General features: G+C 41.1%; 1 protein-coding gene across 1 annotated transcript in view; it reads left to right on the top strand.

The window, feature by feature from the left end:
• The first annotated feature begins 606 nt into the window (after positions 1-606).
• Positions 607-27,479, top strand: part of EFHC2 (EF-hand domain containing 2) — a 64,986-nt gene continuing 38,113 nt past the window's right edge. The window contains exons 1-5 of the mRNA XM_085297903.1: positions 607-648; positions 10,623-10,811; positions 14,025-14,175; positions 24,628-24,851; positions 27,083-27,334. Of these exons, the coding sequence (XP_085154029.1) occupies positions 607-648; positions 10,623-10,811; positions 14,025-14,175; positions 24,628-24,851; positions 27,083-27,334 (858 nt within the window). The remainder of the gene's footprint in view (positions 649-10,622; positions 10,812-14,024; positions 14,176-24,627; positions 24,852-27,082; positions 27,335-27,479) is intronic.

The following is a 27,479-nucleotide window of genomic DNA, read 5'->3' as shown; positions in this document are numbered from 1 at the left end:
ATGCTGTATAAAAAAAGTCACAAAACGAAAAAAAAAATAATAATTCATGCAGAAAACTGCAAACGTGGTGTGATCTGCCCTTCTTTGTGACCCCAGCTGCACAATTATTTCCGATGGAGCAGGTTTTTCAGAGACTCCTGCACAGGGAAAGGAGGGGGCAGTAGGGGGGTCGCATACCTATGCAGAGTACACACAGCTTTGGGTCTAAGGTAAGTTTGGGGAGATCTGTGAGGAAGCTGTTAGCGACTCCCACAAATGAAGGAGCAGTCAGAGCTGCTCCGGCCACACCTGAGACGCGAACACCCCCAAACGCTCCCCGGCGGACCAGCGCCGGCTCCCCCGAGAGAGCTCCCTTCCCCCTCCCCGGTCCGCCCCAGCAGCCCAACGGCCGCCTCAGACAGCGCCGCGCGCCGCACGGAGCTAACGGCTGCGGGGCGGGGCGGGGCCAGAGCGAGCAGCTCCCCCGGCCTGGGGCGCGGCAGCACCACCCCCTGGCGGCGGGGGGAGGGGGCAGCGAGCGATCCTCGGCCCCGCCCCTCAGTGACGTCGCGGCCGGTCTCCGGGCAACGGAGCCCCCAACAGCGCGCGGCGCTGCCGGCGGTCGCGATGGCGCTGCCGCTCCTGCCCGGGGCCTCCTTCGACCGGAACGTGAGTGGCGGCGGCCGCCGGCGCCCCTTCTCCCCGGCCCCGCCCGGTTTTGCGGTTGCCCGGTGCTGCCGGCGTCCAGCGACCGGGGGGTGGTGGTGGGGGGGGAAACAACATGTTTACAAAGCCGTGCTTTTTTAAAGGCTTTAAAAAAACCCGATTTTTTAAAAAGCCTCAATTCCAGGCCTTTTCACACATCCAGGAGATGAAAAGCAGGGTGTTGTTAAATACATAAAATCTCGAAATCTTCTTTCTTAGTTTGGAAGCGCAAATACTTTGCAACTCGGCTGGGGAGCGAGGCAGCTGCCAGGTGGATGGCTGCAGAGTTGACTCTCTAACAAAGCGAAGTGGGGAGAGACAAGTGCGCTCACATTAACTGCAAAGTTTTTGCAAAGGACAGGAAAAACAGAGGTCATAATCTGTTTTTTTCAGAGCTGCCAGTACTATTAAGTACTCATGGCAGTCTATGAATATATAAGATAAGGTATTTTTATCATGAGCTGCAATAGTGTAAAAAAAAATGCCATTGCTAATTCAGATTTGTTCAGCAAAAATACCTAAAAATTTGCTGAATAGCATCTATATTATTAAGTATTGCAGAAGATAAGGAAAAACTTGGGCATGACACTGTGGTTGATGTCTGTGGGAGACTGATGAAACATGGCAGGCTTTCTTAATAATCTTAAAATAAAAATATCCAGGAGCAAATCTGTTGTTCTCACACTTTGAATAAGCTGCAAGCACCAGAGCCCTCAGTTCTGCAGCCTTGCTGCTGAGGTGGTTCCACTCAAAGAGTGGAATTATAGAGGCAATAACGTAGGTCAGGTGAGATGAGGAGGTGGAGAGAGTTTCCAAAATGGCTTGTCAAGACACATGTGTTAATGCCAGTAATACCATGAGCATCAGTACCCTTTAATACGAAGCATTCCCGTGCTGTTAGCCTAGCTGGGAGCCCGCTTTATGAGCAATGAATCAGTCCACATTAAGTGCAGTCCAGTGTGAAACCTCTGGCAGTTCTCTCTACCAGCTGGAGGCAACCATAGCTGTCCAAGTCACTGCTGCATGGTACTGGTACAGGGAACATGCAATTTTGTAGAAACATGTGGTCTCCTCAGGCAGATTTGGTGTGTTAGCATTGCATGGATGCACCCAAATATAGGACCTCTTGCAGCAGAAGCTCGGGTTACAAGCAGCGAGGATCTTTCACGCAACTTGTTCCCTACAAACAGCAGGTTGAGTGTTGTTAATTTAGAAGAAAAAGCTGCTGGTGGTTAACTCCACATGTGGTTAGAAAATGTGTATATGAAAATTTCAGTCCTATGCCCCTATTTTTCTACCCATTTTATAAAGGTTCGTCTCTTGTCTGAGGTATTGAATCTAGTTGCTTGTCTGTCCTGTTCTCAATTCTTTTATTTTTTTCTTTTTCTTTCCTGGAGAAGACTAGGGGATGCTGTGAAAGCATATACATTTCTCACTTGGCAACCTTTGTTAAGTCACTTCACTTCTGTCTCTCTTGCTGAATTCAATTTTGTATTGTAACAAATTGGTCGTGTATGTGATACTTCAGGTAATGGCCAAGTGGTCACATGAGCATCATTGAAATAGATGCGTACCATTGCTGTGTGCTGGATGGAGGAAGAATACCTCAGCTGTGTTATCCAGGCCTTTATTGTTCTCCTGGCTTCATTTGACCTTAACTGATAGAGAGTTTATGAAGCGTGGTAGAGCTGTTGCTAGAGCTCCACAGCAGCAATGAGGTGGCTTTGTCTCCATGATGTCTGTGTTTCTGGAGGTATGGCATAGTGCTTGGCTTCATATGCTAGAGAAAAATTACCTATATATATATATGTGGGATGGACATCCCATGCCAAATTACATACAGTCTCATAACATAGATGTTATGAGAACTAAAGGTATGAAAAACAAGTCACAATTTTTACAAGGCAGTATTGTAAAACCATAGTTTTACTGTTGTTAGGGCTCCAAATTGCTCCTTTTATACAGTTCTTGCTACAGTTGGGTTAATACTGATCATTGGCCTCTCTTAAAAAGCATTTCTAATCTTTGCTCTGCTGTTGGTTATGAGATTTTTTTTATATTGTTCCACAAATAAGGGTCCAAGAAGTGCATATTTAAAGATTTTTTTAATCTACTATATTAAATAGAAAAAAAGTATTTTCATCTGATAGTAATCAGAGCATTGCCATCAGTGCCTCATATCACACAGGAGTAGTAGTGGCAAAGTATCTGCTAAAGAAGGAAGGGTAGGGGACAGGTAATTGCTGTTTCTGTCAGACCTCGGTTTATAATTATGAATATTAATTCCACTCTAGCTCTTATCACTGTTCATACTACTACTACAATCCTCTTCTCTCTTCCCCTAGTGCTTTCACCTGTCTCTTACATAGGCCCACGAAGAAGAAGGGCTTGTGAGGAAGGAAGGCAAAGGAGAAGGTGGACATATCCATTTTGTTTAACTTGGAGGTGCTTGATAAGGAGACTGTGCCATTTCTGGAAACTGAGCTTTAGGGTAGTTGGGAGCAAGGAGTCTAACTTGATGGCAGTAGGGATTGACTTTGGCAAATGGGAATTGAAAATCCTTTCACAGTGCTCAGGCCTTTGTCTAAGAGTCACAGGCCCCTGTATTACTGCTCTGTTATTATGATTATTATTTCTAGATATTATTTCTATTATTATTTTTATTATTATTATTAAGATATTATTTTTTCTATTATTATTTTTATTATTATTATTAAGATATTATTTCTATTATTATTATAGCTCCAGCAAGAGTGTTTTCTCTCTCTTTGGTCTGAGAGCAGAAAAGCTTCACCATAGCAGATCACTTCTTTCTGCATCAGCTGGAAACAATGGGCTGAAGGACCAGCAGCTCACAGCTGCCCCTGGTGCTGGTACTATGTAAGACAGAAAGCGCTGCCTTTTAGTTATTCTTTGACTCTTACTGACTCATGCCGCTTCCCAATTCAGCAGCTTTCCTGAGAGCAATATTACTACTGCAGTTCTATTTAATTCTGACAAAATATAATTGCTTGGGCATCACAATTAATTAGAAGTGAGGGTAATATACCAAGGTGATAGATACTTGTAAAATAGCTGGAGTGGTTCCTACTGTAACGTAACATAATGTTTGCACTAAATGAAGAGCAGGGATGAAAGTGACAGGCATAGCAGAAGCATTGCCATGTTTGATGTTTGGTTTGATTGGGGAGGGAGGAGAATGATTGCTTCAGGCATCTGAAGCATAAAATATTTACTACCTACAAAGAGAGTAAAAGGAACTCTCCTCTTTCAAAACTCTCTTAAATCAAAATTACCATAGTTTGGAAACACACAAGTCCATCCGTCAAATAATCTTCCTTCACTTTCTGTAAAATTCCTGTTCTTTGAACATAAGTCCGTAGATAACATGCATTACTGATGTGCCTACTGCAGCTCATGTTCACCTGTGAGCAATCAGAAGATCTAACAATACAGCAACCTGGCATAGTAGTGAGTGTGTATTACCTTATCTCCTGCTTGCTTGTTTAGGCCCTCTCTTCAGAGGGCTAGTTAGTGGGTGGAAGTAACGTCTTGTTAGCCAAGGCTATGGAGCCCAGAGACTGTGTTGGGAGTGATTTGATGCCCCTCTCTGAGGACAGTTCTGAGCCCTGCCAGCTTTGGAAAAATGACCGTCTGGCAGTGGCAGGATGTGATTCTCACACATGATTTACATTCTTGAATTAAAGAGTTTATTTATTTATTTATGTTCATAAACAGGTGATAGCTTGTGGATTACACTTGTGAAAATGAGGGGAGGAACAATCCTGCATTGCTTTTCTTTTGTTCCAGCTGTTGAAGTCAACATTTAAGAACCAAGAGAGATCTAACTACTGTAGCAGAGCCTAGCAGATATTGAAATTGTGCAATAGCAAGATTTTTAGCTTTGACTGTATAAGTTATATGCACATCGCTATTTGTCAGGACAGAAAATTCTGTATTGCGGTAACAGTTTTTAATCCTCTCCCTGAGGGAAATGTGATGTGTAATAGATTTGCTCTATTGCTGCAAAAAAAGAGTTTGTGCATTTGGAGTCTGTGCTGAGTTAGACATGGCTCTGGCTGCGATACAGTAGCTTTGTTACTTCCTTTGTTAGTGCTACAGATCGACCTCCTGTTGTAAAAGGCAGCTGTCCTCTCCGATATCAGGTTAATGTTCTTGCCTTATATCAGCAGCTTATGGAGATGACTGTATATTCATACAGGTCAGATTTACTAGGTTCTAGCTGACCAGCATGTTCTTGTGTCTGAGATTGGAAATCCCTGTGGGAGAGAGAATTCTTTCCAGCAGTTCTATGTGGTATTTCTCAGAGAATCAGACAGTGCATTTACAGATCTCAGGGGGAAAATACATATTTGAGAATATCAGTTTCTGTTGCAAAATTCAGTGACACAGCGCAAAATCCCCATCTTCTCTGTCAGTTTATTGCAGCAGCTTGGAATTGCCCTCAACTGTGCTACTGTGGTTGTGGCTGCATTTCCTGGCTTAAATATTTTCTGCTGCTCTGTAATTATTGGTGCCAAAATGGGACATTCATTTTTCTTGAGTGCTTTCCAACCACTTCTAAGTAAGTTGCCTACTGTGCTTTCCCTTCCTTCTCATCCTTGCATTCTTTCCTGAACCCTTTTCACTATTTCCTGACCTTCAGCCCTGCTCCCCCTGATCTCTGTACCTTCACACCCTCCAGCCCAAAACCTTCCCCTAGCTTTTCAGTGTTGCATTTTGGACTCTTTCACTTGTATCATTCTGTTGCCTTGTCTCAGGCAGTACTAACCCAGGCAGGAGGAACAAGCTAATAACTCTGCAGCAGGCTGTGTGCATCATTAATGCTGATGCATGTTCTTCTGAGATGTATTACAGCAGCACCACACTTACTGGGTGATCATCTTTGTAAAATACCACTTACCTCTAAACATACTGGAATCTCTGCAGGAAGCTGGGGATGATACACGACTTGAAAATTAGTAGCTTACATAAGACTTTTCACTAAGAACCTAAGTGCTAACTTTGTGAAAGATGCAACTTTTAAGTAGCTGCTATTTGGCTCATCTGTCTATCTGCTGATGGGTGATCGGTGCTTTCCACAGGAAAGGGGAGGTCAGATTAATTTCACTGGTGCAGTGTGCAGTATTTCCATTTATTTCCAGTGTTTAGCTGAAGCAACCAGGACACTGTATTGGCAGACTAGAGTAGTTCAGAAATGTCACAGTTCATCCTGGTACAGGATTTGAGCAGGACCTCCACAGCACAGCTGCTGTTCTCAAAGTAGGAATTAAAATGGGTATGGGAAGGAATATCAAACTGTGGCTTCTGCCATAACTCCCTGTGTGACTTGGTTAGCAACAACACATAGCCCCTGAGACAGTGTGTGTCACAGGGCTCCCACTTCACTCCAGTGTATATGGCCAGAAATGTCCAGTTGTGTTTGGCTGAGCTGAAATGTGCGGCTTCCTGATGAGTTTGCTGTGACTCTATACCAGACCATTAAAGAGTAAGATGCAGAGAGCACGAGGTAGTGTTCCCCCAAGGACTGCTGTAGCTGAGTTTGCAAAGCCAATAGCTGCAGTCAGAGAATCGTGACCTTTGCATTAGCCGCTGTTGAATGTATCCTCAACATTTATTTGAGACTCACTACACAGAAAATGGCCAGCTTTGTTCAGCAGATCTACTGCCTGCTTAGTTTAGCTGCATTAGCACAACAGACATGGTAAAAGCTCTTTTGCTATACCGTCACAGATTTCCTTTAGAACTCATTTAATATTGCTGTGAATGTAATGTGCTGTTCTGTCACTATTTTAGGCTGGATGCGGTCTGAGTTCATTAGCTAAAGTTTCCAAAATGTCATTTTTCTCTTTTATGATCTTCAATTTTAGTTACTCTTTCTCTTAAACTCTCTTTTCTTTTTTAAAGAAATATCCTGTTCAGATTTTTAGAAAAGATTATTTTGCATATAGATTTAGTAATTTGCATGAAGAAAAGGCTGGTAAGTAATTCTGTGATTAATAATCTAAAATGGTTTTTCTGTAGAACCCTAAAAAGTTACAAGGATTCTTGGTAGATTTGCAGCTGTTGGGCCATATATTTTTCATATCAAATTGTGAACTATATTGCGATTTTGCCACTAAATTCTGGAAAATTTGCAGCAGGAGCAAACTTGGATTACTTTGACAAACACTTTAGCTCATGATAACCAACCCATAACTAGAAACAGATCAACAGAAAATTCTTCTAGGAAAAGCTTTGAGGACATGAAAAACTTTCTTTTTACCCTCACTTGCTCATGCTTTTGTAATGGGGGAAAATAATTAAATACTTGCTATGCCAAAATGTGGATCTGTTCTATAGATCCTTCAGCATAAATCAGATGTTTCTGCCTAAAAATTTCCCTTTTAAAACTCAGCTTAACTATGTTTATTCTACATCTGAATAGATAAATTCAGAAAGTTCCCTCTCATTCTGATTTCTCCTCATCTCTCTTTAGCAGCCTGAGGAACAAAATTAATAAAAAGAACAAGAAAGGGCAATTCAGTAGAGTCTGAAAGAGAGGTAGAAAACCTTCCTGATGGCAAATTTTCCACAAGGGAGGTGCCAGACCCCAGACAGTGCCCATAACTTCCAGTGTCCTTTACCTGGAGAGGACCTATGTCAAGTTCATCAGGGGAGAGTGGAATGATCACATAAAGATCTCCTCCAAATGCCTAAATGTCAGTGCTTAGAGTGTGCACTGAAGCATGAGATTTTATATCATAGGTCAAAAAATGTGCTGATACTAAATATTTAATTTTTGGACATTTTTTCTGCAAATATACAGCTCTTTTAATCTTGTTAGATTCTTGGCTTGAGCAATGCAGTGTGGCAGAGGGACCCACAGGCTGACTACTCATCACATGAACAAGTATTTCCTTTTATCGATTTTCAGTTTTATTCAGTAGTCCTTGTCCTTAAGTTATAAAAATTATATGGTTCAGGAGTACTTCATTTCCCCTTTGTATCATTCTTTATGCTTGATACTTGCCATGTGCCCTTTTACTCACCTCTTTTCAAAGCACTGCTTGCCTTTTAAATACCTTCTTTGAGGAAGTGCTACCATACTCTCAGTCATTCCCATCCACAGTATGTGAACCTTCTCTCATTTTGCAATATCTGGTTGGCTAGTCCTGCTTTTGTTATCCTAAGCAAGATATGGCCATTTATTATTATGGCTTTAAAAATAATCAGTTGTAAAAGTAATAAATCATGTATTATTTTGCATACCACTGTCCTTTTCTTTCCATAGCCAAACTAGCGTTTCAAATACAAATTAAATTAAAGTCTTGTCTGAGCTGCTCATATCAGTGGCAGCTCCACTTCCTGAGTCACTAGATTTAGACCACTGCAAGGCAGGTGAACAGTTCAGGTTTTAACATTTGGTGTGCATTAGTTTGTATACATGAGCATCAAATGTTATGAGCCATGAGGTTGGTTAGCTGCCTTTGAAATTCTCATACTTTTTCATATTGGCAGAATGAAATAACTACTCAGTTACTTTCAGATTTTACTTATTCACTGCTTGCACTCTCTTCCAGAACACTGCTGTACTAAACAGCACTGAGTGTATTATATTATCTTAGAGTACTTGAACATTGCCATGAAGAAAAATAATATTTTGTTCCTGCTCTTTATTTTTTCTCTTGGCCAATTTTTGATTCATGGTAACTTAGATTAGTCTACACTTTTTTAGGGGTACTGTTTTAATTATATATGTATGATAATTAGTGTTGCTCAGTCTTTCAAATGTAGCAGGAGAGGTGATTTTGGCACTCTGCTACTTTACCAACACATCTGCTTGAGTGCTGCTATTTAACCTCTAGCAAGTCTTGCTGTCCAGCCTTTACATGTACCCAGGGCCTTCTCTGTGCTTACCGCTTGTAACAGCATTTTCCCCTGCTCCAGCCTCATCTTTTCTTTTTGTTCACCCATCCCATGCTGAAGGAGAGCACGACTGCTGCAATCTCCATTTCCCATTACAAGGTGCACCAGGGTGCAACTACCCAGCGCCTCTTCCTTGCCTTTGCAGCTGAAGTGCAGATTGAGAAAGTGAGGAAGGTAGGAATAGCAGAGTAAGAGGAGCTAAAGAGTCACTACTGCTGCTCATGAACAGAAGGGTTAGTGGAGCTTTCTGTTGACTTTTCCTGTTTCCTTTTCCTCTCATGTGAGAATGGTGTGATGGTCTGTTAGGGGATTGCTGCCTGAGCACAGCTCATACTGGCTTCTTCAGTAGAAGGGAGCAGGCCAGCAAAGCAGGCAGTTTATTAGAGAGGATATTCCCACAGGCAGGACTCAAATTCAAGTGAGGCCAGAGGCTTTTCTGCATCATTTCAAGACTGGCTCCAGCCCTAGCCAAGAAATTTGAGTAGGCAAGATGGGTTTCTTTGCAGTTGGTTGTACATCTTTTTCAGGCACTCCATTCTTAATTGCCTGAAAAATAATAATATAAAGAAATCACTGCAGAGACCTTCTGTTGGAATAAGTCCACATGAAATGAATAATCTGTTTTCTGATTCAGGTCCGGCCTCCAAAAATTCAAATGTATTCACTAGTACAGAGCTATTTATTTTGTACTCTTGGATGCAAATATAAATAAGATCTTTGATGTAAGTAATGCGAGAGGGTTGTTCTCTTGGTACTCTTAGGCCGTTTTCATTTGTCTTCAGGAGAGCTACGGAACAGGCTGTTCCTCTCTACCTTTAGGAACAGTTCTCATGAGTGACTCAATTCCTTCTACCACATGCCTCAATTTTGGGGAGTGAGGTGGGGGAAAAAGGCCAGGATTATCCTGTTTCTCAGCCTGGGCAAACTGCTGGAATGTTTACCCATTTTCACCAGTAAGATGGGCCTGCAAATTAACCACAGAAAGATGTCACTTGAGTTGCAGCATTCAAATTGTTCCAGGTTTTTAGAATCTATATTAAAAATAGTTCTAGAGAAGCTTTTTTTTTCTGTTACATCAGAAGGGTTTACAACTTCAGAGAGATCTGGACAGGCTGGAGAATTGGGCGGAAAGGATCCTCGTGAGGTTCAACAAGGGCAAGTGCAGAGTCCTGCACCTAGGGAAAAATAACCCTGTGCACCAGTACAAGCTGGGGGCTAACCTGCTGGAAAGCAGCTCTGTAGAGATGGAGCTGGGAGTGCTGGTGGATGACAAGTTGACTATGAGGCAGCAATGTGCCCTTGTGGCCAAGAAGGCCAATGGTCTCCTGGGGTGCATTAGGAAGAGTGTTGCCAGCAGGTCAATGGAGGTGATCCTACCCCTCTACTCAGCCCTGGGGAGGCCCCATCTGAAGTCCTGTGTCCACTTCTGGGCTCCTCAGAACAACAGAGACATGGAGGTACTGGAGAGAGCCCAGCACAGGGCTATGAGGATGATCAGAGGGCTGGAGCATCTGCCGTATGAGGAAAGGCAGTGAGAGCTGGGCCTGTTTAGCCTGGAGAAGAGAAGACTGAGGGGGGATCTTATCCATGTCTACAAGTACCTGAAGGGAAGGTGGTCAAGAGGATGGAGCCGGACTTTTTTCAGTTGTCCCATGTGAAAGGACAAGAAGCACTGGACACAGGCCGAACAACAGGAAGTTCCACTGGAATATAAAGAAAGCTTCTTCCCTGTGAGGGTGACAAAGCACTGGCGCAGGTTGCCAGGAGAGGTTGTGGAGTCTCCTTCTCTGGAGATATTCAAAGCCCTCTTGGATGCAACCCTGTCTAACATGCTCTAGGTGATCCTGCTTGAGCAGGGGAGTTGGACTAGAGGATCTCCAAAGGTCCCTTCCAACCCTACTGATTCTCTGATTTACATGATTAGACCCCCTTGCCAGATGATTAACTCTTTTGGATTAAAAAACAAAGAAACATGAGTTGTTTTTTTCTTTCTTCTAAACTTTTATCAGTTAGGGAAAGAGAAGTTCCACAAGTCTCAGCTCTGGGGTTACTGCAATAATGTCGCTATGCTGGTTGGAGAAGATAAACCTGGAATTGGAGGTGAACCACTACCGGGACAGAAGCTGAAACCTAAATATAGTGTGTTTCCTAGAGAGATAGGAAGTGATGCTCCTGCCTGGGTAGCATTTGACAAACAGGTATGTAGAAATCTGTATCCATTTCCAAGCGTTATTTTTCTGTGATTTGATACAATTTGACCAAGAAGGTATAAGAATGACCTTCAGTAAGTCAAATACCTGAAAAGGTTATTTTGTGCACGCAAAAAAGTTCCTAGATAAACAAAAGGAGTGGTAATATTTGTTTTTCTGTAATATTGGTATGTTGGGCAATTAATACAAACATATGTCATGCCATACAACAACATTGAAAAATACTACTGCACTGAGGTACATCTTTTATTATTTACATTTATTATATCCCCAGGATATAATAAAAGGGCGGTGGTTGATATACTTCTTTTCAGTAAAAAAGATGGCAAAAAGTGAATTAACTGGCAACCTAGGAAGAATTAATGGGTTCCTTTGTGCCCCTTCCCCTCTTTCTTTTTAATAAGCCAACAGCAAACATAGTTACAGGAATATAAGGTAGGGCCCAGTCCAAGAGAGAATCTGCATGGGCACACAGGGAGCATTAACTGCAATGGAAGGCCATAGGCTCAGAATTTGCTTATCTAGATATGTTTGTTTGAAGAAAGTCCTGTTGACTTTTGTGCGATCCATTCAAGTGTAGGAATATAGGTAGAAGGGGTCTTTGTAGACACAAGAATTTAAAATTATTGTATTTTTATTTTGTAAGGATATATCAACACCTTTAAAGTTGGAGAGTTATTAAATAACTGTAAACTATGGTGATTTGAATTTTGTAGCACAGTCATTGCTAAATTTACAGAAATTCTACTTAGCGATGTTTTATTTCTGAAGCAAAAAGTCTACAAACAGCAAAAGAAAATGATCCAGTAAAAGAAATCATTCTACAGATCACAGAAATGTTGCATGATAAAGTGATTATGGCATTTAAATATTAGGAAGGATGGCTAATCTCTTAATTTTTGCTTCAAAGTAAAAGCCACAATGGTAATTGAAGTACAAATATGCATTTGTTACTTTGGCAAACCACAACTACTACAAGAAAATGTAACACTTGAATAGATACACATGACTTTGATTAGCCTTGCCTCTGAAGTCCCTAATATCGCTTTCACTAAATGTACTCAGGTGTGAATTGGTCTATTGTGCTGAAGTGTTAAGGCCTCAGCCAGTCCTGTGCCTCCTTTATTTGCACTTTTCTTTCTGTGAGGAGGCATGCATTGGTTTCTTGGGGATATATGTAAGTGTTTGCAGGATTTGGGCCCAGGTTAATGAAATAAAGGAGTTAGGTAAGAGACAGAGGGGATTCCTGCCACTTAACATCAGGCACTTAACTTGGTTGGTGAAATTAGCCAGCTGGCCTCACTCAGCTCCTTCTCTACTCAGTGCATTCTTCTACAGAGAAATACTGAACGGGAGTTAATGGTTTCCGGATTGGCCTCTGGAGGGCCTGTGTCTTTGTATTAATTGTAGACTGTTACGGGGTACTCCCAGCTAATTTAGCCTCCTCAGTTAAGTGCCTAGTAAGCAGGTATGCCTTCCAGTGCTGCAGTTTGTGACTCAGTAAAATGTACTTCATGAAGAATGGCTTGAATAGATGTTTAGTCTTTTAAATGGATATGCTTTGTTACCATTTTTCTTTGGTTTCTAACTTTCATCCGTACTGTTATGGTTGGAGGACAGACATGCATAATACCTCATTATTAAGAAGATTAAGATTTTTTTTTTTTTTTGCAATTTCTTATGCCTAAGAGGATCTAGGTGGAAATTTAATCTCTTTTATCATTAAATAAACACACGAGTTCTCCTGGGCTTGAAAAGATGTCTATAATCTGACTATTGCAGGTGCCAGGTAAAAGTGTGTTTCTCATATTGTGTTTGGTGCAGACTGAAAAGTGATTGGACTGTAGGCTTTGAAAGAGTTCCTGGAAACAAAAGTTTCCTCCTCTTGCATTTTTCTTACCTGAGAGAGGGGAGCATAGCCTGTGAGGAGTCTGACTAGGACTCAGGGCATCTGTTTTTGTATGCTGTTGAGCAAACCACTAGCTCTGTCCCCTAAACGTAAAAAAAGGAGATTGTATTTGTCTATTAGTATGTTTTAAGATCTCTCGTTAGTATTTGTGGAATTACTTTGTTAATCTCAGATATATGCTAAAGAAATTCAGACTATTAACAGGTCTGTTCCATGTCATCTTGGGAACTCGGATAACCCACGAGGAGATTTCAGACATTGTCAAGTGGGTGCCAAACACCCATTGAAACATAGCGAATAGCTAAGTTTTCTTTTTTCTAGTGCTTCATTTTGTCTAATGAATCAAGATTAAAGGTTATTGAATTTATTAAATATAATTACTATGAAAATGAAGTATGAATTAGCACTGATGTGAGCCAAATGTGCTGAAGGGGAAAACCTAACTTTTACTAATGCCCTCTCACACGTTTAACAACACAAACATCCTGGTAGATAGTGCACTACTAAATGGATATTTCTTGCACGCTCGTTTTAAGTTGGTCTGTGTGATTAAGGACCATAAATGATACCAAGAAGTGCAAAATTCACATAGTGTTTTGCAAAACTTTAGATGGGGTGTCCAGACATAGAGGTCTCAGCACCTCAGTTATGAAGGTTGTTTTTCTGGGATTGCTGGTATTGCAAGAGACCATGAGGGCAAGTTGGTATATTCTCTGAGGTTTCTTCCCATTGCTGAATTTCAGAACCAGGTAAGTTTTGAAATGACCATCTTGCACATCTCAGAAATGACTCCTGAAAGAATGTCATTTCTCTCTGATAGTCTTCAGTACCATTCATTAGAGAGCTTGCAGGATCTACTTAAAAATAACTCTCTCTGCTGACCTCAACAGTAAAGCCGTTACTATTAGAGTGCACTTTATTTTCCAACAACTCATTGAATAGAAATCTAAAATTTGCTTCAGGACCTAGGTAGCTCATTGTGCTATCAAAAATGCTTTCTTCAGAAGATTTTCCAAGCAGCCTGCTGATATTTTTATATTTGATTTATTTCTTTACTTTAGTGTTCCATCTCTGCTTGGATGTTGAGGTAATAAAAATGCCAACCAAAGAATTTTAAATTTATGTGATTTAATGTGGATTTCCATTCTTACATTTCTGAGAAATAAATCTACCTCATGAAATCCATACATTTAGTTAGCTTATAATCTATACAAGTTTATTTTATTGATGTGTTCTGCTAAAGCATTGATTGAAGATTTTGCTTCTTTATATTTATTTACTGTTCTTAATAGGTATTGTCTTTTGATGCCTACTTTGAGGAGGAAGTGCCTGACAAAAATCAAGAGCTATATAGAATAAGACATTGTAAAATATACTTCTACCTTGAAGATGATACAATCCAAGTGGTTGAACCCCAAGTGAAAAATAGTGGCATAACTCAAGGTATTTATTTTTAATAGCACTCTATTTTGTTTATTGCCCTTTATACTTTTCCTCAATATAGTCTTGGTCCGTTCTAAAGGATATCTAATATGACTTCTTACAGTGAAAATGGCCTGTAAGTAAACAACTGTAATTATTTTTATTGTTCTAGATGATAATGTAAACCTTTTTGTTGTCTTCGTTTCTGAAGATCCAAGTTTTGTGCAGGTTTGAATCCTGTTCCTACTTCCCCCTTTTTTTCCTGGAGTATAGCTATCTGAACTCATATGACAGTGGTTCTTCTGTCAGCATCTTCTCACTTTTGCAAAAGCAATTGTATGTTCTGAATCTCCGTTCTGAAGCATAGTTTCTCCCTTCTCGACACTGATTATAAACTCTGTACATAAAACTCTGTAGTTGTTCATTACCTTCTGCAGGTTTCTCAGCCTTTATTGAAGGAGAGCGCCTTTGGTGTCTCGGGTTGTTGGTTCCTTTATAGAGTGTCCTTGGCTCAGTGATTTTTCTTTGACACCCCTAAGGTGAAAGGCTAATTGCCTCAGGTTCATGCCGCTGCAGTTGGGCCAGGCTGAGGACTTTTGGAGGAGGGTTTAGGGAACAGATTTACTGGGATATTAATGGACTTGTTTTACATTAACAAAATGTGATCTGGCTGTCACCATCCTGCTGCAGAAGAGGAGTAGAGCTTCTGCTTCTTGGTGTTTATGGATCACTGTCAGAGTTAAACACAAACAAGCAAACAAAAAAAAGTTTCAAAGGATATAGTCCAGGTAAGCATGATGTTTTGGGATGAGTATCTTGGAATGACTGCACCTCCGAGTCCTCAGAGATTTTGTATATATTCTGGTGTATAAGGCGATGAGTGGTTGTTGTGGGTGACTCCATGTTGCGGGGGATGGAGGCAGCTGACTGCCGACCTGACCTCTCCTCTAGAGAGGTTTGCTGCTTGTTGGGGGCGCGGATACGAGATGTCACTGAAAGGTTGCCAAGGCTTGTGTGCTCATCAGACTACTACCCTCTGCTGCTCTTTCACGTGGGTGTTAATGATCTGGAGAGCAAACTGGAAATAATCAAACAAGACTTCAGGGCTTTGGGCATGGTGGTCAAGGGTCTGGGAGCCCAGGTGGTCTTCTCCTGCCAATTAGGGGGAGGGATGGGATGAGAAGTAGGTGAATTTTCCAAATTAACAACTGGCTGCGCTGCTGGTGTTGGCAACAGGGTTTTGGTTTCTATGATCATGGAACATTGTTTGAAGATCAGCAACTGGTGGGGAGAGATGGGATTCACCTCACTAAGTGGGGCACATTTGCCTTTGCAGACAGGTTAGCCAGCCTAGTAAAGAGGGCTTTAAACTAGGTAGGAAGGGGGAAGGGGAGAGTCGTAGAGAGAGGGTCATCAATAAAACACAGCTCGGGTTGGGAGGCCTCCAACAGGTGCATGCAGCTGGGGATGTGCATGTGGGACGTGGCTATGGAGGAACCCCTTAGACCCTTCCTGGGAAACCTGCATGCCTGACTACCTCTCTGAAATGCCTGTACAGCAATGCACACAGCATAGGCAATAAACAGGAGGAGCTGGAGATCTGTGTGGGGTCGCAGGGCAATGAACTCATTGTAACTACAGAGACATGGTGGGATAGCTTGCATGACTGGAATGCTGTCATGGATGGCTCTGTGCTTTATAGGAAAGACAGGCCAGGAAGACAAGGTGGGGTTGCTCTTCATGTGAGAGAGCAGCTGCAATGCATTGAGCTCTGCCTACGGGTGGAGGAGGAGGCAGTTGAGAGCTTATGGGTGAAGATCAAGGGGCAGGCCAATGTGGGGGACACTGTTGTGGGTGTCTACTACAGGCCATGTGACCAGGAAGAGGAAGTCAATGAGGTCTTCTACAGATAGCTGGAAGTAGCCTCGTGATCACAGGCCCTGGTTCTCATGGGAGACTTCAGCCACCCTGATATCTGCTGGAAGGACAACACAGCAAGGCATGAGCAGTCCAGGGGGCTCCTGCAGTGCATTGATGATAACGTCTTGGCACAGGTGGTGGAGGAGCCTATGAAGAAGGGTGTCCTGCTGAACCTTGTCCTAACCAACAAAGAAAGACTGGTTGGAGATGTGAAGGTTGGGGGCAGCCTTGGCTGCGATGACCATAAAATGGTGGAGTTCAGGTTCCTGCAGGAAAGAAGTAAGGCAATAAGCAGGCTTGCAACCCTGGTCTTCAGGAGAGCGGACTTTGGGCTCTTCAGAGACCTAATTGGAGGAATCTCATGGGTTAAGGCCCTAGAAGGAAGGGAGGTCCAGGAGAACTGGCTAGTATTCAAACATCACTTCCTCCAAGCTCAAGAGCAGTGCATCCCAAGGAGAAAGAAGTGCAGCAAAAGGGGCAGGAGACCTGCATGGGTGAGCAAGGAGCTCTTGGCCCAATTCAGACAGAAGAAGAAAGTACACAGAATGTGGAAGAGGGGACAGGCCACTTGGGAGAATTATAGGAATGCAGTCAGAGTATGTAGAGATGCGGCGAGGAAGGCTGAGGCCCCTTTGGAATTGAGTCTGGCAAGGGATGTTAAGGACGACAGGAAGGGCTTCTTCAAATACATTAGTAGCAAGAGGAGGACTGGGGAAAATGTGGGCCCATGACTGAATGGCGCAGGTGTCCCCCCTCCCACCCCAGTGTCAAAGGCTACAGCGAAGGCAGTATTACTGAATGCCTTCTTTGCTTCAGTCTTCACTGCTAAGGGCAGCCCTCAAGAATCCCAGAGCCTGGATGTGAGGGAGAAAGTCTGGAAAAAGGAAGACTTTCCTTTGGTTGAGGAGGAGAGCTTTAGAGATCTTCTGGGCAAGCTTGTCATCCACAAGTCTGTGGGCCCAGATGAGATGCACCCATGGGTACTGAGGGAGCTGGCGGATGTTGTTGCCAGGCCGCTCTCCACCATCTTTGAAAGGTCCTGGAGAACTGGGGAGATGCCTGAGGACTGGAAGAAAGCCAATGTCACTCCAGTCTTCAAAAAGGGCAAGAAGGAGAACCCACGCAACTATAGGCCAGTCAGCCTCACCTCCCTCCCTCGAAAAGTGATGGAACAGTTCATTCTGGATGTCATCTCCAGGCATATGGAGGAAAAGAAGGGGATCGGGAGTAGCCAGCATGGATTCAGCAAGGGGAAATCGTGCTTAACCAATCTATTAGGCTTCTGTGATGGAATGACTGTCTGGGTAGATGAGGGGAGAGCAGTGGGTGCTGTGTACCTTGACTTCAGCAAGGCTTTTGACACTGTCTCCCATAACATTCTCCTAGAGAAGCTCAGGAAGTGTGAGTTAGGTGAGTGGACAGTGAGGTGGACTGAGAACTGGCTGAAAGGCAGAGCTCAGAGGGTTGTCATCAGAGGAACAGAGTCAAGTTGGAGTCCTATGGCTAGTGGAGTCCCCCCAGGGCTCAGTACTGGGTCCCATCCTGTTCAACTTATTCATCAATGACCTGGATGAGGGGACGAAGTGCATCCTCAGCAAGTTTGCTGATGATACCAAGCTGGAAGGAGTGGCTGATACACCTGAGGGCTGTGCTGCCATTCCGAGAGACCTGGCCAGGCTGGAGAGTTGGGCAGAGAGGAACTTCATGAGGTTTAACAAGGGCAAGTGCAGAGTCCTGCACCTAGGGAAAAACAACCCTGTGCACATGGCAACAGGCTGGGGGCTTAACTTTTGGAGAGCAGCTCAGCAGAGAAGGACCTGGGAGTGCTGGTGGACGACAAGTTGACTATGAGGCAGCAATATGCCCTTGTGGCCAAGAAGGCCAATGGTCTCCTGGGGTGCATCAGGAAGATTGTTGCCAGTAGGTTGAGGGAGGTGATCTTGCTCCTCTATTCAGCCCTGGGGAGGCCTCATCTCGAGTCCTCTGTCCACTTCTGGGCTCCCCAGTACAAGAGAGACATGGAGCTCCTGGAGGCAGTCCAGCACAGGGCTACGAGGATGATCAGAGGGCTGGAGCATCTGCCGTATGAGGAAAGGCAGTGAGAGCTGGGCCTGTTTAGCCTGGAGAAGAGAAGACTGAGGGGGGATCTTATCCATGTCTACAAGTACCTGAAGGGAAGGTGGTCAAGAGGATGGAGCCGGACTTTTTTCAGTTGTCCCGTGCGAAAGGACAACAGGCAACGGGCACAGGCTGAACGACAGGCAGTTCCACCTGAATGTGAGGGGAAATTTCTTCCCTGTGAGGGTGACAAAGCACTGGCGCAGGCTGCCAGGAGAGGTTGTGGAGTCTCCTTCTCTGGAGATATTCAAAGCCCTCTTGGATGCAACCCTGTCTAACATGCTCTAGGTGATCCTGTTTGAGCAGAGGGGTTTGTCTAGATGATCTCCAAAGGTCCCTTCCAACCTTTCCGATTCTGTGAATTAAAAGAAAAAAAACTGCTATATTCTTTTCCAAGATGAGCAGATGCTAGCATTTTCACTATAGAGTAGGGGTAGCATCTGAAGGGGTTACCTGCATCATTACTGTTACACACAGGGTAAATTTTCCAGGAATCTTTTCTTCTTAAACTGGTTCTTAGTCCCTTGCTCTCTGTGTGCTGAGCCTTTCTTCTTGCCAGAAGTCTTGCTGAGTGCTCTGCAGCAGAACTGATTTTGAATTCAGGGGAACCTTTTCCTCTTACATGGGAAAATGCTATTTCAAGACCTGAAGAAAAGCATGTTGAAGTTCTTCACCTGGGAACTTGAAAGGCAGTTATCCTCCCTGCCCTCATCTGTGCGAGGCTGGAGACATCATCAGATGTAGATGTTCCTTGACTTGTGTGTCACAGGAGTGAAGGCAGCTCTTTCTGGCTGAAGCAGCTTAGACCGAATGATCTTCAACAGAAAGAAGGTATGGTTGGCACTAGAGATAGAGGTGACTTATTTGAGAGGGGAGGTGGAAGCTGGTTTTGTTATAGCAGGATAAAGCAAATTCAAAGGTGATTGCGTTCAGTCTAGCTGTGGGAACTAGTCATTTTCACTGTCATTGCAGTATGAGTTGTGCAGACTACGTCTTCAGGCCTGATGTTCTTGGCAGTCTGGTAATGTTCCCATGGTGACAGGAAGGCTCCAATTTCCCCTTAATTTTTTGATTATATCTTGTGTTTATGGCTGTTGGAATCATCTTGATACAGGATCTAAAATTAACTGGATGTGCTTTTAGAAAAACAAGAATTCTTCCAGTGTCCTGTGCAAGGATATTTTGAAGGCCTAGATCAATTAATATCCATAAAGCATTAGACTGATGGATTAAAAAGGAATGTTCCAGGATCTCAAAAGTGCACTTAATTTGTTTGTTGTTGGTACCTGGGCTGGTAAAGAAATTTTCTATATTGATTGTTTTTATGTAGGAAGCAATACTGTAGGTTGAAAGACTCAGAAACCATTTGGGATGCATTTAGATACCACAGTTAATGAGAAGATCTGGAGCATATACTTTATCATAAGTATCCATATAAATATTCTTTGTATCTTGGAGATTAACATGACTTAGAGGGGGAAAAAAGGTGGTGGAGAGACCTATCTGAAAATTCTCTACTCACATATACTTTACTCTGCATAATTGAAAGTGTTAAAAGAACAGCCATGAAGTTGTTACCCTAAAGGTAGTATGTATAGTCAAACAACAAATACTTAAAAGCAATGTTTCTTAAAAAGAAATGCATAACTATCAGCTGCCAGTTTTACTCCATTTTAGAGTGAAAATTGGCCTGTTTTATATTGCAATTATATAATGATGTTATATAATGGTTATATAATGGTACAATTATATAACATTATATATCTTATATTCAGAGTACCTTTCTTGACTGGATATATGATAAGCCTGAAAACAGCAGAAGTGTAACTGCCTGCATTGTAAAGCTGTGAAGCTAAGACACAAAGGAGGGGAAGTCTTGTCATGATCATACAGGAAAGCTTGTAAGAGAAAGAGAAATTGAACTAAGGCCTTTTAAATAAAATCTCAGGATCTTAGCCATAATGCTATCTTCTGCATCTCTGCTGAAATAAGAGTATTTCAGTTAATTAAAATACAAGGCTTTTGTGGAGGAGAGTTCAATTGTAGGAGACCTTGGGTTAGTGAAATAAGAGGAAACTGCATTGAAAAAAAATGCACAGATGTGGGGATGTGAATGATGAAAAAGTGTGGGAATGTCAGGAGCAGGACAGCCCCAGTCTGCAGGGACAGTTGGAGAGTTAGCGGTGGCAGGAAAGGGGTTGTGTAAAAGAGGAGCAACAAAAAATAGTGCTGGAAAAAGAGCTAACTAGGCAAGTTTTGGAACTAATTTGTTGAAGGTAAAAGGTGGTAATGACCCTTATTTGTATGTTCCTGCTACCCAGATGTAAAAGATGTAAAAGAGATAGCTGAAATGGGTGTTCTCAGGAGCCGTCCTGAAGAGTAGGTACAGCACTGGTAGGGTAAGTCAGAGGCCATGGTTTGAGCTTGATTGGGTAATCCACTGGGGTCACTGGATTATCAGTGCTTTTGCTATTCCTCACAGATGAGAGCTTGATCACCTGAATGGGTGTCCGGGAGCGTGGTCGGATCAGTGAAGTGTAGCAGTTTCCCACTGTACTTTGTGGTTTTGCAGAGAAAGTCTTGCAGAGGCTTTCAGACTGCAGGAAGCCTTGGTGAAGAACAGCTGGCAGAGAAGGCTTTGTAACTTCAGTTATGAGCTTACAAAACTAAAACAAACTGGTTTAAAAGGAAAAAAAGCCAGAAAAAGTACTTTTACCAGTACTCAGAATCTCAGAGTGACAAAATAAATGATCTGTGGGAAATGTGTTTCAGTGACTTGAAAAGCAAATGGTTTATAGAATTGGCTGCTGTACTTGGACATGAATTTGGACAGATAAGGTTTCTACTAAATAACTGAAATTTAAACTACATTTAATTTTGGAAACTGCATTTCTATAGCTTTAACTTTGGAAAAAATTAGAAGTATTAGAAGAAATCTATCTAAACAGAAATTCAGTGCAAAACACAAAGGAATGCAGAGGCTGACCTGAACTTCTGAGAAACCTGAATCAAAGCTAAAAATACCAGTACAATCAAAGTGCATAAGAACTAATTAAAGATAAGGGAGTACAGAGTGAAGAGAAGGACAGTAAAATCAACCACATAACAAACTCCACCTATGTTCTTTCAGAGCCAGAATGCTAATTACTCTCCCCATATAAAAAGAAACTCTCCCCATAGAGAGCCAGGCTAGATAAGGTGGTGCAAGTGTTCTCTAATTCTTATTCCCAGTTAACAAGACTGTGGCTGGCAGATTTTGTCTTATCAAAAGGTCATTTATGCCCCATGGGGTTAACTGTATCTTCCAGTGCAGTCCAGGCCTTGCAATCCAGAGCACAGTGGAGCAGCTGGCTGGTTTCCTCAAGGTCAGGTGGCTGAAAAAGAGAGTGGAGCTGCCTGCTGGCTGGGTTCCCAAGGCCGGCTGGCTGAAGAGAAAAGTACAATCAGGAAAGTGAACTTGCAGTCAGCTCCTCCAATATAACTGATTATCTTAGAAGACCTCCCCTGAGACCTTGGGATAACTGGGATTTTGCCATATTTAAGGATGGCCAAATCATGACCTTGCTACATACTCACATGGGTGAACAAGTGAATGTAAGAAGTCTTGTTTCTTCAGGTGAACTTTTTACATTGCAGGATTAGTAACGGTTGCTTCTCCTCTTTTCTGTGCAAGTAGACAAGGAGCGAACCAAATCCAAGTGTTACCCATTCCTCACCTTCTCTCTGTAGTGCAGAGGTAATAGGTAAATTGTGCTGAGGAAATTCCTGACACACTGTATTTCTTCTGCAGAACAGTGTAGCCACAGACACCAAATCATTTGCTGCCCTGCTTCATGAGCAGCCTCATGATCAAGAGTCCTTTGCTACTATAAAAGACTCCTTAAGATGCCACTGGACTTATCCCAGAGCTGCTGATTTGAGGAGAAGAGATGATGTCCTGCAAAGGGTGGAGAGGGAACTTACTGATGTCAGCACCACTGTCAGAGGGCAGCAATATTGCCTTTACAAGGGCACAATAAAGGAGATCTTTTGCCTGACTAGATGCATATTTTTGAAATAATTATTGGTAGTGCAGCAGGATACCATGCTGCAGGATACCATAAACTGACATCCCCATAATCAAAAAGAAGCATCAGAATAGCCATCCATCCTGAGCAACTTGATTGTTGTACATTGACAGGTCTCCATCTGACAACTTCTGACAAATTTCTAGAAGTTTAATTACTTTCCAGAAGAAAGGGCAATTAAAAAAAAAAAGAAAAAAAAAAAGAAAGCTACAACCTAACCTCAGCTGATCAAATTTTATTAAATTTCAAATTCAACAACATAAAATGTATCCTCTGCATGTGTAAATCAAGTACATTCCTAATAAAAGCAAAGAACTGCTGGGCTTGATGTTATCTGTACAAGATATTTTCCATTAAGAAAGAAATGTTTATCCCCTCAGAATAAAATGGAGTCATGTATTGTACTTTGTGAAATGGTATCAAAAACTAGCCAAAGGCTTATTCATCAGTTCTGAGGTGAATATACCCTCAGAAAACACCTCATATTAGAAAATTATTGTTAGCTATTATATCTTAACTAACACAATCATTCAACAAAGTATCTGTTTACATGGCAGGTGGTTCCAGTACAGCACCTTATCTATTCATATTTGCAGGAGTGACCCAATGGTTAGTCAAAACCAGTTAACACATTTTGAAAATGATGTGTTCTTGTTCATGGTAGTGCTATATAGTCTTGCATCATATTAAAATGTGCTAATTACCATGTTTTCTACCTACAGTATTTCTGTGAGGATGCATCCTAAACGTGTATATTTAACACACAGAAGTTCAAGTTTATTTTACAGGGAGTCACCAAAATATTAGATGTGATACCTGTGAAACATCAGGGAGCTGAACAGGTTTGGAATGGAAAGCAAATATGCTTTGCTGGTTTATTCCCCTGAAAAATTAAGGGCATGTTTTCATCACAGGAGTTAGAGTTTAACAAACAACTCTGATAATGTAGTAATGGAATGTATTTCATACAGATTAGTCCCTAGGGGAGTGAAGTGAACAATAAAGAATTTCCATGGACTAACTCAGAAATATGCCCATTCAAACACCAAACAAAAATATGCAGGAATATCTTTCTTCCTCCTTCCTCCTCTGCTCTTCTTCATTCCATTCCTCCCTCCCCCCAACAAAATAGCAATGCTGGAGAATCGTCAATATTCATTCAGATAACTGTATCTATATAAACTATTATTATAGGAATAAGTTGGTATTGGAACTGTTTTTAATTTTGGATTTTTTGTATGTTTTCTGTAGTAGTTTTAAAGTTGGACCTTTTATAATTACTGTAATTTTAAAGTTGTTAGGAACTTCTAGTGGCAAGGAATTATTATTGTAGTATGAGTTGGGGGTTTCTGTCTGGCCTTAGCCTGTGGGTACTCTCGTTATGAAAGGGTTGATACAGAGGTGTCTGAGTTGGTAAGCTTAGCAAAGATGCTGAGATTGAAGACAGGACCATCTTTTTATTCTCTACAGGTTGTTTTCACAGTTATACTGGTGTAATACTTATAAGGTATTGTACTTTATAAGTATAAAATACTTATAAAGCATAACCAATTCAGCAACATATGTGTGTGTTTTCAGTTGATAGACCAATAGCAGATTTCTTCTCTTTTAATGTGGTGAATATAAACAAAGACATTGCTCCTAGAATAACAGTCCTTTCATTTAAGGACTATAAGGAAGAAAAACTTAAGTGTGTACTAACTTTAACTAGGTTAAAGTCTCTGCTTGTTTTTTTTTTTTTTTTCCTCTTTTTTTTTTTTGAGTTCTTGGCTCCATATTTTGGGACAGATCAGTATTTTACTGTTTTCTGCTGGAGTGCAATCAACCCTACTCATCTCAGATGACTCTACTTTCAACTTACTCCTTCAGGAAGCTCAGTTGAACACCGCTGCCTCCATCCTTGATAGGTCAGGCTTACCATGATAGGGCATTTTTTTTTAATCTTGTTTATGTGTGTTTTTTCTCACCTTGTAGATAAATCTTGTCAGCTCCTCCCATAACCCTCTAAAAAATTTATAATTTGGACCGTCATTGCCATAGAATTTCTGCTATTTTTTTGCACAGCCTTTTGTTTTATTTTCAGAAAATAAACGATACTTAGACTGCTGTTGCTTTTCAGTAAAGGTGGCAAGGATTTCTCTTAATGCTGAAGTACTTGAACTTTGTATTCAGCAATGATTTGGGACGTTCTAGAAAATGCTCAGTGTATTGTTGCTAGTGAAAAAGGATTGCATTATCTAATGGTTCCTTTACTGAAGGAAATATTCCCCTTGCCCTTTCCCTTGCCCTCAGCATAGGAAATCGGTAAGGCTGTGATCGTCAGTGCAAAGGATGTTCCCTCTGTGGATTCATTGTAATTCTTACACAGGAACAATTGTTCGACGTCATCGGGTTCCACTTCCACCTCCTAATGAAGATCAGTTCTATACTGTAGATCATTTCAACATCAACATAGAAGTAATCCTGTATGCCCGAAGATACAGAATTATAGATTGTGACCAGTTCACAAAAAATTTCCTGAGGAAGATGGGAGTTAGATTAAATCCTCCAGCGTGTCGTCCAGATGACCCATACACCAAAGAGCGGCAAAAGGTCAGATGAGGCAGTAATATTGAAAAATTGATTTTAATGAAAGTGTCATTGCATGAAGTGATGTATATTATATGATGTATTTCTCTTATAGCAAACAAAGTATGTGTGACTATTTCAATGTAATGAATTACAAGAGAAAATTTGCTTTTTATGTAGTATGGCTCATTGTACAAATGTATCAAAGTCCCAAGCATAACTGTTTTCCTGCTGATGTGTTCACACACCTTTTGAAGCAGAACAAAAAAAATTGATAGAAATAGAAGTCTTGTGTGTGTGTTAGTTTGATAAAACTGCTAAAGCTTATTTGTTGTTGGTTTTTTTTTTAAAAAAAGGAATAATATCACAGCATTAAAGTTGTTCTCAAGTTGTGTGTATAGTAGCTAAACAATGTTACATTTACCATGGACATAAGATGAGTTATTTTTAGTTGTATATACAATGAATCAGATTATTAACATCAATGTTGTGCTCTCTGCCTATTTCCTCAAACTTTAACCAGCAGAATCGACTAGATGTGACACTGTCGTGGATTTTTATGAATTATATGATATCTACAGATAAACTACATTCATTTGTAAACATTATTTGGTAGACCAATGTATAACCTGCTTAAACATGATTTTTGTTAAAAATATTTTAAAAACAACAGTTTAAAAACAATGAGAAAAATATTAAAATATTGTGTGTGTGTGTGTGTGTGTGTGTGTCTGAAGAAAGTGGAAGGGGGAAAAGAGAGGTTTGACAAATATGAGCATCCAAAGACTAAAGATGAATGAAACCTGTGTCTTAACATTCTCAGTCAGTTGTTGGGAAATTATTGAATGGTTATATAGCAAATTCTGGCTGCTTTATGCTCTCACATTCCTGTGACTGATTTGTGGAGGGTAAATTTTAATTTGTTAAGTGTGGTTTCTTCTGGACTACTTGGAGCAAAATTAAATGTTTGCATGAGATTCTTACTTATGCAGATGACCAGAAGATGATGATACAAGGAAAAGAAGGAATATGTTGAGATGAATAATGTGACCAATTAAAAACGTAACAAGAGCTTTAGATTCAATTTCTGTATTGTTGGGAGATGATATCCCATAGATAATGATGTTATCTAGTGCTGTAGCTCTATTTGCTTGCTCATTCCATCTTTAAGGCTCAGGAAAGAAGCTAGCTAGTACTGTGATTGTAAATACTGGAGTTTTAGCATGTGGACATGGTGATGCCTGAAATAGTGTTGCAGATCAACAGGGACATTGTCAGGCAAAACACTGTTCTGCTCTCCCCATTTTCAGATTTGATGTACTGAAAGAATGGGTCTTTCTCCCGCTCAGATTTTTAAGGTCAGAGGATACATCAATCAACAGTTCTTTCTGTTCAGATAGCTCATCTTCCATTGCCTCATTGATGTCTGTAACCATTCTCCTTTAGTAGAAATGGCATATAATTTTGTAGGTTAAAAGGATCTGACCCTGTTAATCCACTTCAGACATGATGGATTTTGACTTAGTTTAGAAACACCCAGTCTGGGACGATATTTATGTGTGTGATTAGAACTAACAGTATGTAAATGCACTCCTGGGAATGGATCATCATTCTGGTATCAAGTTTAATTCAGTGCTACTGATTTTGTAGCTACTGTGACTGAGGACAGCATCTTTTCAGACATTACATCTTTAATTGGAGATCTGCTATTCTTTTCCAGAGCTATGGGTGTGTATCGAGGGCAGAACATACATACCCAGTACCCCCCAACTTTGTGAGGTGAATCAAAAATTATTTAGCTGTGTTTTAAAGTTAAAAGAAAGAAAACACCAAAGAAAAAGAAAAGAAATTAACTCATTTTCTCACAGTATTTATATAAATAATTTTCAAGAAAATCAGGAAGGGCAATATTATTTGGAATTGTAGGCATCAGAACACCATGGCCAATTTTTTGAAAATGTGAGCCATATTGTAAATATTTTAATGATTTCTTGATCTGAAGGGCCTTATGCAAGAAAAACAAGGATCAAAAACAATCCAAAACTGTTTTCAGATATTTTCTGACAGCACAGCAACCCCATGGATAGTTCTTTGGTAATGACATGAATATAATGTTTGATGTATTGTAATTGTGTGATATTATTTGAAACTCCTAAAAGTATGTTCTAATATTTGATTGTACCATGCGGTTTGGTATCATCTCTTTAAGAGCTAGTCATTACAATTTTTTTTCTTAATTTCTTCTTTATCTGCAGATCATGGATAATATGAAGCCGTTACGCCCTTATGAACGCTTAGACACTTTGAGACAATTTCTGGAGTATGATGGCCATGTTTTACGTTTTTTCTGTGTGTGGGATGACCCAGAATCTGTGTTTCATGACCCACGAGAGCTTGTCTTGCACTATTATTTGTCTGATGATACTATTGAAATAAAAGAAATGATACCAGTAAACTCAGGCCGGGATGCAGTTCCGCTTTTTCTTAGAAGAAATAAGCTACCAAAGGTGAAGAATGAGAATTTCAGCTTATTTTGAATTCTTATGCTGGTTAGCAAACATTAAATGACCTTTTTAGAATATCCTGTATTAGAATTGTAATGATATTTAGAAAGTATTATCCAAGCATTAATCATAATTATATGATTTAGTT

The sequence above is a fragment of the Rhea americana genome, unplaced genomic scaffold (genome assembly GCF_003343005.1).
Source record: "Rhea americana isolate MKP2758 unplaced genomic scaffold, rheAme1 scaffold_132, whole genome shotgun sequence".
Lineage (NCBI taxonomy): Eukaryota > Metazoa > Chordata > Aves > Rheiformes > Rheidae > Rhea > Rhea americana.
Note: the sequence above shows the minus strand (reverse complement) of the source record. Positions and strands in the feature narration are given on the sequence as shown.